General features: G+C 35.1%; 1 protein-coding gene across 1 annotated transcript; it reads left to right on the forward strand.

Moving 5' to 3' along the window:
• The first annotated feature begins 16597 nt into the window (after positions 1–16597).
• On the forward strand, positions 16598–19854 carry LOC143632488 (uncharacterized). The gene is made up of 5 exons (XM_077100998.1): positions 16598–16708; positions 17068–17220; positions 18013–18252; positions 18347–18406; positions 19572–19854. Exons 1-5 carry the CDS (start codon positions 16598–16600, stop codon positions 19674–19676), a joined length of 669 nt encoding a protein of 222 aa, XP_076957113.1. The 3' UTR covers positions 19677–19854.
• The last annotated feature ends 466 nt before the right edge of the window (positions 19855–20320 follow it).

Consider the following 20320-nt stretch of genomic DNA (forward strand, 5'->3'; position numbering starts at 1 on the left):
GTGAGTGAGGTGGTGATGATGATTTGCGGTTGGTGCAGACACATATATTATTATTATTGGAATTAATTAATTAAAAACTACTCATTTTGTTGCAGGTGGACGGGATGACGAGGAAGACGAAGAAGAAGAAGAAGAAGAAAACGGTCGAGAAGGTGGAATGAGTAAGCGGGTATGGATCTTAATTATGGGTCATCCCATATTAATAACAACTTAATGGTACCCGGCCGGTATAGATACAAACTTTTAGAAAAGTGGGTGATGGCCAATACTCGGTACCAAAGTTCGGTATTTTATGGTATCAGTACTGAAAATACCAGTGCCAAATTAATGGAAAAGTGGTATTGAATATCGGACCGAATTTATCAGTATTGTACTGGTACTCGGTACTAAATGTTCACGCATAACTGATTATCAATTACCATACAACTGATTTCTATCATTATATCATTACGGACAAGGGTAGGGTAGAACATAAACTCTAGTATGCTTGATTTAATGATCAACAACATATAATGATTAATGAGACTTAATTGATGGAATGGACGCATTAAAGAATGATGATGCCATGATTGATTCCAAATTTGATCCTGTTACGAGCCCTCAAGGATCTCCCGAGTGAATCTTTAGAGAAAAATGTTCTTAAATGTGTGGTGTTCTTGGTGTAATGGCTTATGGCATTTAAGGGGAAACCCTACTTAATAATGTTAGTGCGTCCATCACTTAGTTCATATTAGTAATGGGACCAATTATCTATTAAAGCCAATTTAATTAAATGATTGAAGCCACCTTATATGGGCTAGTTCAACATTCTTCCACATACAGTCATTCCAGTTTTCATTAGCTCAAAACCAAAATGATGGGAGTAAACCCAAAATGATGTATATAACTTTCTAAGGAAGGTAGGGAGAGAGATAGAGAGAGAGAGGGGGGGGGTTGTTATTGATTAATTGCTTTCTGGTTGAAGATAATCTTATGAACTTGTAGAACTTAATGTTGCTTCAACAACCAAGTCCAAACTATACTAAACAAGTGCACCTTCATTATGCAACCAAATTTATTAACCGAACCACGTAATCACTTGTACGCAGTGCATAATGAGAGAGTCAAAGAGAGAAAGAAATGTCTTTACATAATGACATATAGATATGAGAGTTGATAGAGGTTTTATGCCTTATCATTTTCACTTATATTCAATATTTGGATTATGTCAACCTTTATTTGGATTATCTCAACCTTAACTTGAGTCTTTTAACTCATTTGTTCTAAACTCGTTTGCGATGTTCCTCAAGTGCCCAAAGCGGGAAGATGTTTCTGTATGCTGCATAATACAACACCAAATTCCTCAAGGAAACTCCCGTAAACTCCTGCAAAATTCATCTTAGATCGTCTAAGGAGATCGGAATGATTGGTCAAACTAGAAAACTTATAGTTACACAACCGGCCCAAAAGGGAAGGGCCTTTCCCTCTTGGGGTAGGAAGATCATAAAAAAATAGCATTCTTATTACATGTTGAGAAAAATCTCCATTATCCATTTGTGCATTGTTTAATAATTTTGCTGCTTTATGTAAGGGTGTCGACACTCTTTCAACCTAGTATAAGGAAAAAAAATAATTTATGGATGTTTTTACCGTTTGGAATAAGGCAGATCCCATATATAGGTGTGGATATGAGAGACTATGTGTTCAGGGTCGGACCTAGCCTTTGCCGCCAAGCTTAAACTTTTTATTAGTGTTATTCGTATGTGAAAATCCTGATCGCCCCTCTTAAAATTAGTGTTAAGCCCCCCATTTCCCCATGAATTTTTTTTGGGTTCGCCACTCTAAAGTTTTTTAAGAAATGTCCCACCTCAAATAACCATCAAAGCTTTTTGGTTTGTTGGTGTGGATGACATTGGAACTCTACAATCACTTTCATGTTTTCTAGTGTACTTCGATTTATGAACGTCAAATTTTATTTTTAGATTAAATTATTTTGTGGGTACAAGAAATTAATAATAGAATAAGACATGATAAAGATTTAGGGTTGAACCATCAACGATGGATGTAAAATGTCCCGCCTCATACAACCAAACAAATATTTGAGCTCCTTGTGAGCAAGCAGGCGTTACTGGTTTGTCTATAATGGGACTTGAACACTCACCAAGGCCGACCCTAAGGTGGGGTAGGGTGGGCGACGGTCCCGGTCCGATCTCCCAGGAAGGCCCGTTAAAATTTTTATATATGTATGTATATATTAAAGTAAATATGTATATTTCAAGGAATAACCAACATTCACATACTCATAACCCAATTCACTTTTCCAATTAAGCCCCAATAGTCCGTTTTTTAAATGGATTTTAGGTGAAACCCAAGTTGGAATTAACGAGTATTTATTTTTTATATACGAGTTATCAAGTTCATATTTTACTTAGGGGTCCATCTTTTTATTTGCCCTTAGCTCATAAATTTTTACGATTCTCAGAGACGACCATATATGATACCATTGAGCCCTTTGGTTGATGCAGGGAGATAAAATGTTACGTGGAATTACAACTTTGGTTATTTAGTGTAAATCTAAGTTGTCCAGCTAACATGAGACCAAGCATGCAAGCATAGCCTATGATGTTTGAATTAGGTTAGTCCGATTTCCATCCCACGGTGTGTATACTTCGCCTGGACATGACTTGTAGCTCTCTCCCCAGTCACCTTCTTCATTTTGGGTTGAGACTAAAAAGTTGACTCCTTTATGTTTCTGTTGTGATAAGTTTTGCTAGTAGAAACTAAGCCTGCTAGTGCATGGTATGCGCCATATTTAAAGCATATTCCCCAACAACTTCTTTGCGTAGCGCAAAGCTCTTCAAGCCTGGTCTTTCGCGTAGCGCAAAGGAATAATCACATCTTCATCCCTTCACGTAGCGTGAATGGGCCTCTTGGCAGGGAAACTTTGGTATTTTCTTGTTTTCTGCATTGGGATGTGTGCCATCAATTTCGCTCTTCTAAAGCATCATTCCAAGCTTTTAAACATCATCAATAAGCATACAGAATGTCCAAAGACCTTAAACACATAAACATGTTTGAAGTACCAAAGTTCACACGATATTTAAACTAAATTTAACTAATTAATATAATATAATACATGAAATACACCCGACCATCACCACCACCTAATTGCCTTACCGCCACCACCATATGACGACTCAGTTATGAGCAAGCATAGATGACATAGGAACTAGTAAAGAATGAATGTGTAGTGTTAAGTTATGCAAAAATGTTTGTAAGTTGTAATGAATTATGACTTATACTGTATGTTGAAGAATAAGCTAATGATTATGTAAACTAGAACTCACTAAACGTGCATCTGACTTTTAGTATGCATGCAAGTATTGTAGATGACTTAGTAAACTTGAAATCCGTACGAGGCTATCCATATTGAAAATTAGATTAGAGTAGAAGTTAAATGTAAAGTTTTAGTTTCCGCTACAATTTGTAATGGTTAATATGTGACATTTGAGCCAAAACAAGGTACACCTCAGTATGTATTTACCGATTAAGCAAATAAACGCCTTTTGCATAACAAATGAACGATTAACCGAACGGGTTGGGTTATGACCCAGATATCTCGTGTAACACCCCGACCAAAGGCGGATTATACATCGGGGCGCCACATATTGTTTCATTACTCGTGACACTATTGGGTGTCAATATTTAATAAATACATTCATTCGCGCACGCGCAAAGCAAAAATAAGATAACATAAATCATCATAAATCAATATATTATAAATCATAATATTCGAACAGCAAAAACTTGTCTTGATACATTTTAATCTAGGTCAAAAATAAAGAAAACTTCCTACGTGTCCACAAGCTCCAAAACAGCTACTGCAAACCTGAACATGTGTTAAAATAAAACGTCAAACACTTGCGTGTTGGTGAGAAATCAAGTTTAATACAATACATAGATAACAATAAATCTGCGCGCAACATGTATATGTCTGGTTTTCAACAAGGGTGTAATCTGATCGGGACCAACTCTAAGATTCATAAGACTGCCAGTGCTCACAATTGAGCTCACAAACAAGACAAACTGTGCATGTGTAAACAAAAGAGAAAATCATAAACGATAGTTCTCCCGTGTTCATCTAATGGTACCATGAAAACTGCGGAATAGACCGACAAGACGGTTAATGATCCACACATACAAATAAACAGCCAAGTCTACGTCCTCAACACATGGGATACTGCGCGACTAAAGTTCATAAACAAGTTTAAGACTCTAAGTTTGTATGAACACATGAACATCCCAAAACATTAAAAGCAAAAAGGGATTAGGTACGAGATTACTCACTTGATAAACGATGCGGTGTAAGATAAAGCAAGAACCAACTTTAAACAAGCACAAGTTAACCTATAATTAAAGATTATTGTTTTAATGATTGGTTTTAAGTCTTGATTACAAGTTAGCATAATTAATAAGTAAGTTATTATATATATATATTACCGGAAAACAGGGCAGAACAGGGAGGAAGACGGAGGCAGAGAGGAAGACGGCAGAGAGAGCAAGGGGCAAGAGAACAGGAGAGATTAAGTGTTTTGTGTGTGTAGTGTTATGAAAATATTATTATTATTTATAGGAAAACCCTAGGAGACATAATCCCTAGAAAAGGGGAAAGGATCTCAAAAAGCAAAAGATTCCAAAAGCAAAAGATATCAAAAAGCATAAGAAAACAAAAGCAAAAGATATGGAAAGATATGGCAGCTGCAGGGGGCAAGATAAAGCTGTCAGGGAACAGTAAAAAGGCATGGGCAGTTCAGAAAAAGGTACTGGTCAAGCATGGCAAAAGCAGATCTCAAAAGATAATGTCAGTCACTTTTTCTGTCAACCAATGGGGTTGGTGCGCATGCTGCGCCAAAAGTGGCTTTTCAGACATAAAGCAGATTAGGTCAACAGCTCAAAAGATAAGACAACACAAAAGCAAACGGCTAGATTCAACAGAAGAAAACTCAAAGGGTTTAGCGCGAGAAGGCTAAGGCGCGAAGGCAGACACAGAAGGTCAAGAGAGCGCGAGCGCGAAGGCAGACAGAACTAACCTTAACGCGTCGCGGAAAGAACTTCATTTCTAAGCGCGCCGCGGGAAGAATCACATTTCTTAGCGCGCCGCGGGAGGAACTAAAATTCCTAGCGCGCCGCGGGAAGAACTATAATTCTTCGCGCGTCGAGGGATGAACTACGATTCTTAGCGCGCTGCGAGAAGAACTACAAATCCTTAGCGCGTCGCGGGAAGAACTACCGTTCTTCGCGCGCTGCGAGAAGAGTTCATCTCGCGTATCGCTGGAACAGATGGTCACGCAGGATTCCTTGTAAGGGGTCTGGCGCGTGGAGCTGCGCAGACAACCTTAGGCGGGAAGGAACAAAGGACAAGCAAAGAGTTAGAAGAAAAAGAGGGAAACAAGGCTTAAGGGCGGGACGGCGTCAAGAGGGAAAAGAAGGCGGAAAGAGAGAAGGAGAGGGACGGAACGGCAGAAAGAAAGAGAGGAAGAGGCGGGAAGGAAAAGTATATTATTATTATTAAAAGTAAAATATAAGTATAAATAAATATCAAATCATAAAAGAAAGAGATCGGGTAAGAGAAACGGGTACCTGGGTCGGGTCGGATCGGGGCAGATGTCACATCTCGGGGGGGCATCTATAAGTGATATACGATCTATACAAGCTAAAATATTAGAAATATGGTCTTAGTTTGATAGCAAACAAGTTAAACGAAAACATGCTCGTTTAACTACCTGCTATAGATTTAAATGCGAAAGATAGTTACAAACCAAGCATTGTATCATCCGTTAAGCCGAAAAAGACTTACCAAACACTTACTTGAAATGTTTTGAGCGATCCGTGAAAATATTTTTGATTTTTACAAACATATAGTATGTTTTTATAATTTTACACAAAACTAGCCGAAAAACACTCGTTTTCGCGCTGTTTAACGCACCCGATAAGTTTTTCGAGCCAAAAACCGAACCCGAACTAAATTTGGACCGGGCTTTTCGTATTTGGGCTTGAGAAATCAAAAACTTGGGCCAAAATGGGCCCATGGGCTTCCGATCGGCCAGCAGCCACCCCCCCCCCTTTTTATTCTTTCACATTTAAACTAGATTCAAGATATTTTCAACATTATTTCTTGAAAACTCTGGACATAAGCTCTGTTCCAGCCAGAAAACCTTCAAACCCTAAGGTAAAGGGCTTAAATAAGTAGCTTTTGTACTTGTTTAAACTTGTTTAATACCATAAAAACATGTCTTGGTTACTAAAAATTATTCCTAACCGTGTAAAAATCCTAAAAATGGTCCATAAACATGTTTTGATCATACACATGGTAAGGAACCTGTTTTGATAGTTTTTTTGGCCATAAACACGGATTAAAGTGTTGAAACGGCGTTTTTACGGTTCAAAAGTTCGTTTTTGTGCACTAGCCGAAACCCTAAGTTAAGGGCTGTTATGTTGATGAAAAATTGCTTGGTTTGTGATATAGGACTTGCACCTAGCTTTCTTAGAAGCACAAGAACCTGAAAACTTGATTAAAAAGTCGGAAACGAGCCAAACCCGCTAAGGTAATGCCGAAACACTCGCTTACGGGCTATTTAGGTTAAGGTTGTGATGTGCATATTTTTAGGACTTGAAATTTTTCAGGGACATTATGGACCATGTCAATGAGTCCCTGTTCAAATTTGGTAATTTTTAAACCATCCGAGAATATTTGGCGAATTTATTACCGAATTAGGACGTTTATTTGGGAAAAATAGCTAAAATACTTCAAAAATTATGAAATTTTTCTGGGAACTCAGATTTGATGTATTTTGATCACATATGAATTTTGGAATCATTTGGAGAAGTTTAAAGGTGTTTTGTTTATTTGCGTTCGTGTGAATTTTTATAGCCGAATTTGGGCCGAAAAGAATATTGCACGAGCTTTTTACATTCTGAAATTGATACAAGCTGTTTTGAGAAATAATTTGAGTATTCATAAATTTTTTTGGAATTTTTGGAAATTGTTTGGGGGTAAACGGACGATTTTCAGGCGAAATATAGCTGATAAAATGAATTTTTATAAATTAATAAATCAGTAAATAAATTCCATAAATATTTTTATAAAAATCTACATATTTTAATTGATAAGTGGTTAAATTTTCATAATTTAATGATTAACGGTTAATTAATTATGCTAATCTGAATATTAAACAAATTCAGTTTTTATAACAACCGGCAAGTTCGCGACTAACGAACCTGCGGGAATATCAAAACACCAAGAGTGATCAAAAATTATATTTTTGAACTAATTAAGTAAAAACGAACTTTTCTATGAAAAACCTGGACAATCCGGATGTATTGTGCGCGTTCCTTCTTAAATCAAACTGAATAAACGGAAACGGGCCCCGTGGCTAATCCGGGACCCCAGTAGGTGATCCTTCTTTATAACTTAATCACTTTATTAACCAATACATATACCCAAGCTTATTTTCCCATAACTGTTTTCTGAACGCTTAAACGAACAACTTGGCCCAGCTGGGAAAACGGGAATCTGAGCCAAGTTCGGTTTTGTGTATTAGACATTGAACAACATCACAACCTAAGCCTATTGCCACTTTCTGGGCGTTCCAGCTACACCCGGATTAGTTATACAGCCCAGTTTAGTATTGAGATTATAATAATATTAAAATATTAATATTATTATAATATTGATTATAGGAACTACTAATCGCGGACCGAACAAACCACGAGCTGATACAGTACTGAATATCTACTAAACCGTGAGTTTCATGACCCCACTTTTAAACTGTTTTACGAACTTTTGGGGTGAAAAGCATGTTTGCTTATATCTATATACTTATCCGAAACATGTGATGATGTGAATTATCTAAGTGCTAACACACGAAAGTCCCCATGATCACAGTGATTAACTTCGAGCCGGTGGCTTGTGAATAGTACTATTGGTTTGACAAACCCATGCGGGGCCAGCACGGTTGCTGAGACATTATCCCGTTTGCACATGTCCATATTTTATTTTTACGAACCAGCTATGTAGTGTTAGGCATAGCTACCGGGGCATGTTATGGGCGGAAAGGGGCCACAGTGGTTGATTGAGCGTGGGAAATGGAGGCACGCAGCACGAACAGTCCAGACTTCACTGTAGCTTAGCATAATTACATCACATACATCATTTATATACACACATACTTATTTCATGATTACAAGTGTTAACTTGTGAATATTCATTACTGTTTTCTTGAAACTCGTGAAACTCACCAACTCTAGTAGTTGACCCGTTTTAAACTGCTTTTCAGGTATACCTAAATCGGAGTAATTTGGTGATCTGTTACTTGCCTGAAGTGTGTGGTCGATGCTATGTGAATAGAAGCAAGGGTGTTAGTAGTAAGAACGTTTAGTTAACGAATTAGTTTTGTTTGTACTACCTAGACTGTAAAACAATGATAGAACAAAGAAATGTAATATATTGTAAATTAGTTTGTAATGTTTCTTTATAAACAATGTGTTGATACCAGAGGTGTCTGTTACATTCCCGTTTTACGCTTCCGCATTGTGCTAGTCGGGGTGTGACATAATATCCGATGTTAGACATTGTTCATGAATAATTCCAACTAAAGTAGGGTGCCCGAGTTTAGGGCCTTACAATTGTTGTTTCAAACAATATTCGTCGTACCTTGTAATATTGCTTCAAGAATGTGTGACAGAACAACTGAACATCTCTTCGCCATTTTTAAGAAATTAAAAGCACAATTCTACGAAAGTAGAATCGAATACATTAAAATCCATTTATGTATTTTGATATAAAAAATGTTGACGAGATTTTATTAATTAAATCTAGAGAAGATAATGGTTTCCTAGAGTATTTTCTTACTAACAATCATGTTATTATTCCTTAATTAATCCTTGGTATTTCTTTGTATATACATACGGCGCATCTTTGCTTTTGAAGGTTTATTTGTTTGTTTATAGATACTTGTATAACACGCCGCATGTATTCACACGCATAATTGCATACAAATGTGGATCTATAAATGTGGATCTCATTTAAAAAATATAAATGTAATGGGATATTGTTATAAAACTTTATTATTTGATTATTAATGGTTTTTATTAGAAGTACTCTACAATGTGGATCTCTAGATTTTCGTTCAAATCCCGAAACAACACCTTTTAACTTTTTGTACATTTTATTATTTTAAGTTTTAGTGAGGGCAGGCCGTGTAGGCCTAAAAGAAGACAATTTTTTTTAGTGGCCCATAATAGAAACTATAAAATATGACACATCATTTCACACTTAATCATAAACCTAATTCTCCTTTCAATAATTTATTAGCACCACAGCCGCCGCCGCCGTCTACAACCCTAAATAGTAACGATATGTTGACAATGTTGAAGGAAAGAAACATCATCTCAATGTAAGCATTCTTCAGTTTTTGTTTCGTTACTTTTATTTTGTAATTTGTTTGGAGTTATTATTGTGATACAAATCCGTTTTGATTTAATCGAACGCTTACGATTTTTTCACTAATATAGCAGGCTTACTTGTAGTCGGTATCATGATGCATGGTAGCGAAGAACGCTGCTCATAACATGATGATTGTTCATAGCAGTATGGATATGGTAATGCTATTTACAATTCTGTAATTTAATTTCTACTTCCTCTTAGTATGCTGTTAGGGCTGCTTGTTTTTTCAACTCATCTCAATCAGTTTGACGCTAATGAGTTTTTCTACATATTATCAGGATTTTTCATGGTTATTTCATGAACCTCTTTGTCTATCCTACATAATAGGATCCATTTGTTTGCAGCTAATGAAATTTGGAAAATGAAATTACAAATTGAAATCAATGTTAACTTGAGTATTCAATAAAGTTTTTTATAGAACGACAAACATATAGATACACTAATTTAAATCTCCACCTAAATGTACACAATATACATCAATACCCATGTGACTTGTGAGTCATTAAATTTAGATATTGTGTGTTTTTATAAATCTTAGCATCTTCACTCGACTTATATGGTAAATCATAAATTTAGAATGTGACTTGGATTAGAAGATTTCTTAAAGTTGAGAGATCATTTTTTTATGTTTTGCCAACCTCCATGCTATTCAAAGCATGAAATTCAGTTTTTAAGTTCTAGCTTTATATAAGGTCACAACTTTTAAAATTATTTTTTGCCGAATTTTAGGTTCTTTACAGGTCCTTAGAGTACTACCGCAAATTTGACTGGAATAGATTTGGCGTTAGTATTAAAGGTCATGTTAACTTATCCTTACTACCTTTCAGCGGTAATGTTGTTAACATAATCGATCCACTGAAAGCAAAAAAAACAATCTTAGCGCAGGTGTTCATACAGGTTGGTGATAAAATTATTTTAGGAGAGCAATTAATTACTGCTTGTTCATAATAGAAACACTTCTTGTAAACACCTTTTCCCATATAACGCTTGTAGTAGATCGTGATGCTCGTAAGCTCGGCAAGATTCTGGAAATACCAAGAGGGAACATTTCAAACGGAATCAAGAGTTTATTTGGTAAAACTTTGATGATGCATCAAGCTAACTTTAGACTGTCTAGTGCACCTCTCCTGGTGCATAAACCTACAAGGAGGCTTGAGTTTGGGGTATTTTAATCCCGTTCCATAACCAGCTTTGAGCATGTGCCAAATGATGTTAGAAGACACGACAGAAAGTAGATGAAATATTTACCTGTTTTTTGGTTTTTTTTTAATTTTATTTTCCCTTAAGCAATTTTTGTTCAAGTACTAATTTTGATATTCACAAGTAGACTCGAGTACAATATAGTTGTTTTGTATTAAATTCTTATGATATTATGTGTAGGGTGTGGTGTGTATATTGTGATGTTAAATAAGAATTTTTCTAGTGGGTCATGTTTATTAAGTTCCTCTAAAAGTTAGATACGTCATTTTTTCTACTTTGTAAAAGAAGTAAAACACTATATTGTGTAACACCGTAACTTGTGTAGGTAAGGAGGGAAGATAATATGTCGGGTCTGGGAAATGTAGTGGAATACGAAGCCGCAACTCTAATTATAAAAAAATTATTATCTGAACCAATGTGCTCGCCTAATAATAACTCATGTGTCGCAACATGTTCAGTACAAGCATTAAGGATAAAATAATTCAAAATGAATGTGATTGTTAAATACTCGTGCTTACCGCTTATTAGCACATACTAATTGCCATGAAAATCTCCGAATCTAAAAGTGCTTGTGTGTACGGTATGCATACAACAAGATGAAGTAACAAACACCCGCATAAGGCCACCCAAAACACAGCTGGACATCTTCATGTCCAGTCCAACGATTTTGGAGGCCCTAAGCGAACTAAAAAGTTATGAGCCCTTTAAAAAATAAAAAAAAACTTTATGTTATAAACCCTTCTACTTTACCCGAGCTTGGGATTGACAACAATACAAGAATTAGCAATGATAAATTAGTTTAATGTAAAAGCCTGATAACAAGCGTAATGCATTATGTATTATCATTATCATTCAAGTGAATAGCAAACATAATAGTAATAACGGCAAATAAATTACCTAATTTGTACGTATTGTGTAATACTTAAGAGAAATGATAAATGGAAACTGAAATTAGCTAAATACCATATGTCCTAACAATGATAAATAACAATTTAGCAATGTATGATTTCTTGTCTATAGGTGGGTCGTGGGCGTTATCTTTATCGATTCAGATTCATTTGTTTTTGGGTTTTTACACATTTAAGATGAATATTATTTCTTTCGGTCTAAATCCAATACATATATATAACTTTCGTGTAAAAAATTGGGGGCCTTATTTTTTTTGGTGACCCTAAGCCCTTGCCTAGCCTTATAAACCTATAGGTCCGGCCCTGGACATCTTTGAATAGCTGGAACGTTTTTGTCAAGCAAATTTAAGAGCATGACTTGACTTGGCGTTACAACCTATTATTTGACCTAAGGGGCCGTCATCAAGCCTAATTAAGCATCATTGTGCCTCACTGGACCTTACTCACCACCATTGGACCTAACTAATTGTCATTAGGCATAACTAGGCTGTCATTTTTATCCGAAACCCAACCCGAATTAACTGGACCCGAAAAACCCGAACCGAGGTAATTCGGTTTGGTTTTCGGGTTTGATTTATAAGTTTTGGGTCAACCCGAAAAACCCAAATAAATTTTTGTTTGAAATTAAATATGTTTTTAGGTATAATAGGTTAGTCTTAGTCACTGAAGTTATTAGAATCTGAGCCTAATCGACTGTTCTCATTCCAACTATTATAGATCGATTGTTTATTGTTAATTTGTGTTTTCTGTTTATTACTAATAGCAACCGTAATTGTACAACCACATCACGTCTGATTGAAGTTATGATTCGAGTTAGTTACTTGGTTTTACTCTTCTTTTGAATTGTTTTATGACTTTATCAAGTTATGTTGATTTATTATTTAATTATTTGCGTTTCGAGCAAAAAAGAATATGTTATTTTAATTTTATGATTGAAGTTTTTTTTATTTTTTTTTTTGTTTTTTGTTTCATTTTCTAGGATACTCGAAACCCGATTAAACCAACCCGAACAAGAAAAATCCGTGAGATATTTGGGTTGGGTTTCGAGTTAAGACTTAAATGAAACTCGAAAACCCGAAACCCGAAGAACACCCCTAGGCATAACTGACCATCATGAGGCCTAATTGACCGTTATTGGGCTTAGCAAAGCATCATTGGGTGTAATTGGCTGTTATTGTACTTATTTGACCCTCATTCGGCCTAATTGACCATAAATAGGGCTAATTAGCCTTCTTTAGGCCTATTAGGCCATCATTGGCCTAGTAAACCGTCATTGGGCCTAGTTGATCGTCTTTGGACTTAATTGATCGCCATTAGGCCTAGTTAACTGACGTGTGTTTGGTATAGAATTTTAGTAAGGATTTTTACCACATGTTTACCAAGGTTATACATTTACAAAAATGATTTTTACTTAAACTAAGCACACACAGACACTTCTTTTACAACGAATTGAAATTTGAATTCCTTCACTTAATAAAACCGGGTTATTTAAATTTTAAAAAGTATGATTTTAAGATCGGAATTGATTCGAGATAACCAATTCAAATTAGGTTTAAGTTTGGGATAATTTAGTTGGACTTAATAAAAATATACAATTCAATCTAGTTCCATTTTAAGTCAAATTTCAAACAAAAAAACATAATAGAGCACCATAAAGTTGATTCAACAAAATAAACAACGAAAAGTGACAAAACTAAGCATTATGACGTAGAATTCAACAAAGTGGGTTAGAAGTTATTGGGCAGACTTACAGGGTGAGCGCCTAGCCGGTGCAGATGAGAAAGGAGCTTGAGCGAATTTGTTAATCAACAATTCAGCTTAGTTAAGTTGATTCTTGATGATACACGACATACTCCATGGATCATTCTTTCGAGAAACATCATATTATTTTATTAAATCAATGAGAAAGAGAACCATTGGAGAGCCATCAAGTTGAATTCTAAATCGAATACACCCTTAGAGGTTTCCTCCTGATAAGGTCTAGAGTTTGATACCCTGAAGTGTCAAAAAATTTGGGACGGTTGAAGTCCTATCAAAAGATTCGAACTTGGGTAATGGTGATTCGTAAGCCAAAGACTTACCACGGAGCCAAACGTTGTTAAAAAAAACTTTAACTAGAGATTGTAAAATTCAATAATGAAATTCACAATTAAAATTCGATTTTTGTTTGTTTTGAATTTTAAATTATTCAGACATGACATGTATACCTAATACTTGTTGGATTTTGATGAAATCACTATGAATGGAAATGGATCAATTAGTAAAGTCAATCCTAAACCCGTCCTAAACCTGCCAGATAATTGTTCATCGTATATTGGGTAAACCTGTGGGTTTCAGGTATACCCGTTCAGTGATGGAATGTGGAAATATTAAGTGGAAGGTTCAATTTTTAAAATTTGTTTTATAAATATATTTATAATTTAATCGGCTATTTTTAAAATAATCAGCGCACTACATCATAAGTATAATTATCAACTTATTTTAATATTAAATAGAGAATTATAATATTTAAAGATTTATAACAATATTTAAAACAATTTATAATGGTATTTAAAAAATTATAATTGTAATTTAGAAAAAAATTATAATGGTATTCTTAAAAAATGTTATTTGGATATAAAAACTCAAAAAGTTAAAAAATATTGAACTGGATAAAATAAACAATTTAACTTAAAATAAAATAATACAAAAATTTTAATATTTTTACATTAAATTATATATGTATTAATTTTCAAGTGATAGTTCTCACATAAATATACTATTCGCAACTTTAATATTATTTTAATAGAAAGGTGGTTAAACGTGTTGATTATCTTTTGATTTGACTTAATGACTTCATGTATTCAGTTAAATAACTGTAAGACACTAACATGTCTTTCTTTGATATTGGTTCAGCAGCCATTTTGATATTATTATTCTTTTAAATTTGTGAATCAAAGAGTACCCTCACCGTTGCTAAAAAGAGAGACAAAGCATAGAGGTCGAGGTTTTCGTTTTATGTTAAAAATAAATATTTTTTCTTTAGTTTATTAAACAACTAGATAAAAGTTTTGTTTTTATAATAAGAAAAAACATAATAACTAGCAATCGAATGGAGATCTTTTTACACTTAATGTACGAGTTACTGAGCTTAACGCGTATTAACGTATACACTATTTAACGTTTTCAAGGCTGCTTTTGGTACGATTGAACGACTCTGTTGCAACATAGTACAACCTTTTGTAAAATGATAACTGAAAAGTAGTGCTAAAAAAAAACTTACGTAAGGGCGTAGCATATAACGTTTGTGTCAAAATATGTTTGATTGTTGATTAATCTGACGCTTGGGGCGTTATGTCGCTAAAACTGTATTGTTTTGTTTTCTATCAATATGTTCTTTTACATGATTTACCCCGCCGCATTGCAGGGGTCACAATACTAGTGAAATAAATTAAGAATAAAATAAATGATTAAGAGTCCTTCATAAAGTTTGACTATAAAAATATATTAAATATTAAATAACGTGTGCTCTTGGATATGTAGATTATCTTATTTTTACTTTTAGCCAAATGGATATTTCGGTTAAAACTCGGGCTCAACTAAGTTTAAAAAGGTCGAACGCCTAACAATGGCCACTAGGTCATCTTCTTAATCTTTATTTTGTAACTATTGTTTATTTTGTAACTGTTGTCATGAGCACGCAACTTCCGGCAACGATCGGAAAATTTTGCCTATTGGTCTCACTTATATTTTCTCGTCTCAAATGCTTTGTCTCTGCCGACAATAATTTGAATGGGTCAAATTAAAATAGGGTGGCAAAGTTATAGACCTATATTATAAGAAATTATCTCGTCGGAGGGTCAAAGGACCCTCCAGACCCCTGCGGTCCCGTCACTGCAGGTGTGGTTCATGATCCTTTCATTATGGTAAAACATAAACCGCTAAATACTCGTTTGAGATGATGGCTTCATATTAAAATCACTCTATCACTTTATCCAAATCAGGGATGAGCGTTTTTGGTACGGGTACCGTTTGGTTCCGTCGCTACCGAATCGGTACCAGGTTTTGAGTTTTCGGTACCGATACAGTACCGGTATTTTCCGAAGTTTGCACGAAATACCGATACCGGTACCGTACTGTAACATTCGTCACTTTTCAAGCATAAAATATTTATAATTACATAAAAAAAAACACATATTTCTCTCTATTTTTCAATTAAATAATATTTTTTTATATTTTTGTCATTACATTTTCTATCTCATCAATTCACAAACATTTAGAAAAAACATTTAAAAATTATAGAGTATGATTAGTGTTTCTTTAAATTTACTCATGAATAAAAGTTTCTCTATCTCACCCACTCACAACAACTTTATACAATATAGAGAACTCATTCACAATAATATGGAGGATCTGCTGAAAATAGAGAGACCTAAAAAACCCAGAACCGGGTTTTTTTATACCCCAGGTTTTTAATACCTGACAATATCTGTAGGATACAGATATGGTATGCATTTCAGTATCAAAACTCGTACCCGATTTGTATCCGGTAATACCCGAAACTGGAACCGATTCCATACCCGGAACCGAGTTTTTCAAATACCTGAAAATACCCGGAAAAAATACCCTAAAAAGTGCAACCCTTTAAAAAACTCAATCTATACCTGAAAAACACCCAACAGGTTTTTTCAATATATGGAAATATGATATTCAAAAAAAAAACCAGAAAATAAGTTTTTTTTTAACATCCGAAAAATAAGGTATTTAAATACCCGATGTTAAAATACACGACCCGAAGCAACGCGGTATGGATTTTTGAGAGAATATTTAGACCCGGTTTGATGCCCAGAGCCGAGTAAATTGATAAATAAAAAGAGATGGGCCTGAAGCCCAAATGGTATTATTGTGAGGATCATTCTGGAAGGAACAAGCTTATTTCTAAACCTCCTGCGTCTTCATCATCGTTGTTGTTTCTCTCACTCGCACTAATCATTTTAATTGATTTTGTTGCTAATTAGCTGTAACAATGGCGAGTGACTTGTCTCTTGATTTGGAAGAACTCCGACACCTTCAAACCATCGCCACCAGGCCACGTGTCCTTTCTCTCATTTCTTCCGAGATTCATAACCTCCAGAAGGTTCACACGTTTCTATTATTCTCTTATTTGTATGTATGATTCATGATTATGACGTGACCTATAATTATGACTGTTTGTGTGAAATTGTAAATTTCGTCAATTAATTAATTAATGTAAGTACGGTTAGGGTTTACGATTGATGATGTTAAGAGTTTTAGAAGCACGTAATGTGAGGAACTTGAGGGAGAATTTAATTTAAACATCCGAAAATAAAATAATAGCATGGAGCCTCTCTTATTAAGCGCCTAGGCTCACCCTTTTGGCAACTATGCTTAAACATAACACAACACTGTTTTTATTCTGAAGAATTTTGAGATTGTCAAGTCTTTTATATTTGATGATTGTTTTGACTTATGCAGCAAGTAAATGCTGCTGCTTCAGTTGCACCAACTCCAACTCCGGTTCCAGTTCCAGTTCCAATTCAAGCAAATGTTAAGGTGGCTGCTGAACCAGCATTGAAATACACTACGCTTGGATCTTTTAGTTGGGATCAAGATGCTGACAAAGTCAAGGTGAGTCTTGTGACTATATAACTAACTATATATTCTTTATTTTTGTTATCTTTCAAATGAAAGACCATTTTTACTCCTCATCGTTTTCATGCTCTTTTATGAATATGAATGAATGCTTCATTCAGGCAGTGTGGCGTTACTTACCTTTTTAGGTACCTCTTCTTGTAAATAAATTTAAAATTTATTAAACGGGTTGAAAGTTACCTAAAGTCTGGAAATCATTTTATTAGAAAAGATAGTATATTGTTGTAATGTTAAAACACTTAAACCTTTTGAAATCATATTTAACGCATTTGATTATTTATTGGAAATGCATTAGTGAACAATATTATGGTCCCTACTCTCTAGAAAGTTGAAAGGACAAAAATGCCCTCATGTGCAAGACACATGACTGATTAACAGAAAAAAACTAACGTTCGTGGTGGAAAGGATGATTCCTGTTATTTCGTTTAAGGACGAAAAGTGAAATTTGCTATATACGTAAAAAATGAAAAGTGTAATTTGTTCAAAAGTTTGTAAACTCGTTTAGGCTCACAAGCCAGCATGAGCTCAGGCTTGTTTATATGTTTAGGCTCGAGTTCGTTAAGCTCGGCTTGATTCGAGCTTTAAATGAGCCAATCTCGAGTAGCTTACGAGCGGCTTGGCTTGTTTACACCCATAAGTTTACCTACCTGACCTAAATCTTTTTCGATCGAAACTCATTGCCCATTACCCAATTGGCCCGTATTGCCACCACCACCTGTGTATAACTTTAAACCTTAATTAATATGTTTGATTTCATGACTGTTTCAGATATATGTTTTTCTTGAGGGAGTTGACCAAGAAAAGATTCAAACCGACTTCAACCCCATGTCCGTTGATGTGAAATTTCATGATGTCCAAGGGAAAGACTACAGATGTGCCATCCCGAAGCTAAACAAGGAGATCGTACCCAAGAAGTGTAAAGTGTTAGTTAAACCCACAAAAGTCATCATCACATTGGTTAAGGCTTCAAAGGGTAACTGGTTGGATCTGCACTTTAAGGAGGATAAGGTAACTAACTATCTACTTGTTCTGCTCAAATAATGAATTATTATCTTCAATAGTTATTGATATAGCGTGCCCGCTCTTTGGTTCTAATTATTAGATTAAGCCGAGTCTTGACAAGGAGCGTGACCCAATGGCTGGAATTATGGATTTAATGAAGGTATGCGTGGCTTATTTTTGTTGTGGTTTAATCTTTAATGGGTCAAAAAGCTGGTTTATAAATGGGGTCAAAATGGAGTTGTATTATTGTTGTGTAAGACCTAAAAAATATCATCATCGTACTCTGTAAATCCCACCAATAGCAAAGCTATGGTAGGGTTTGAGGAGGGTAAGATGTAGACAGCCTTACCTCTACCTCGTAGGAATAGAGAGGCTGATTCTAGTGAGACCCTCGGCTCGATAGTAGTTTTGCATCAAGCCTTGGACATAAGGCACATAACACTCAAAAATCGGCACACCAACCGATTGGTGCATGCACCCTTGTCTTTCGGCTATCAACGCCACCACATGATGCCTGATTAACATATTTTTTAAAAATATATTGTAAATGATTTCATGTAAGTTTTGTAATTGTATTTAACTAAGTTTTGTTGGTAGGGGGGAGTAAATGAAACGAGCCGAGTGTGAGCTCGACTGGGCTAGAGGTTGGCTTGTTTTGAGTTTTACTTCTATGCTCGAGCTCCGCTCGTTTATTATATATCAATTTTATATGCATTTATAATGATTTTTATATATAACATAATATATTATTAGTTATTTATATCATTATTAGTTATTTTATGATTATTAGTTAATTTTATCATATATAATAATTGTTGTATATTTAATTGTTAAATAAAGATTATATAGACAATAGCTCGATTAGTCTTGTTAGCCAACTCAAGCTTGTTTTAGGCTTAAGCTTTTAGCAAGCCCGAGCTTGGGTAATTCACGAGCGGCTTGGCTCGTTTACAACCTTACCTAATCGTTTGAAAGACTTAGCTTTTAATAAACCCGGTCAAATTGGATTTGTGTCTTTATTGTATTTGTATAAAATCTCTTGAGTAAAATTTAAAAACTTTAGCTGATTGCATTTAAGTTTTGTAATCATATATAAGCAAGCCTGGCAAAACGTGCCGGAACGGGTCAAATGAGTTCAGGATAAAACAGACCATTTTAAAGAAGTGTCAAGTTGGATTAGGTCATAAAGGGTTCAGACTGAAATGATTCCTTTAATAAAAAGGTATCAAAATGGATGAACCCAACATGACCTTCCCAATTTGGTACCCCGGGTTTTCTGTTGCGTATATATGGTGGACGAAAATAAGTGAATGGTGGCTGTGCAGAATATGTACGAGGAAGGTGATGATGAAATGAAGAAGACGATTGCAAAAGCATGGACCGATGCTAGGACTGGCAAGGTAGCGGATCCTATGAAGAGTTACAAATAGGCTTGTGGTTCTTTTTCGTTTGAACTGAAAATGGGTTTGGTTATGAATTATGATGTATAATGTAGCCCTTGATGTTAATGTTGAGGAATGCTGTCTCTTTTGGACCATATTTTTGCCTTGGTTTTTTTATGGACGATGGTTCATTTTATATGAATGTTTACGGTTTCAAAGGTTTCAAGAGGGGCCGGGCTGGATAATGGGCTAAAATAGGGTAAGGTTGAAACCTACATATTATCTAGACATGATATACTGAATAACTGAAATGTTAGCTAGTTAAATGGGTTGTAATGACTGTCATGATTAATGGGTGTAGCGGGGTGTAAATAGCTTGATCGCGGATGGATTTACATGTTTAATTGAGTAGTTGACTTGATGGGCTTAGTGTAATACAATCAGGGCACAACTGTTAGTTAGAAGACCTAAAATATAACTATTTCCAATATTAGTGTAATCTCATATGTGGTGTCATTCCTTTATATGATCGGGCACTGTGCATTGTTTCTTACTAGGTGAGCATGGTGTACAATTACAATAAGCACGTTTGAGACTAACCGCATGAGGAAGTGGAACCGCTTTGTGTACTTGGAAGCTTTTGTGAAAATGTTGTACAACAAAGCCTTTTAGGTTTTATTTTAAATACAAGT

Source organism: Bidens hawaiensis, unplaced genomic scaffold, assembly GCF_021521415.1.
Source record: "Bidens hawaiensis isolate Kalapana, Puna unplaced genomic scaffold, B.hawaiensis_p1.1 tig00006390_1, whole genome shotgun sequence".
Lineage (NCBI taxonomy): Eukaryota > Viridiplantae > Streptophyta > Magnoliopsida > Asterales > Asteraceae > Bidens > Bidens hawaiensis.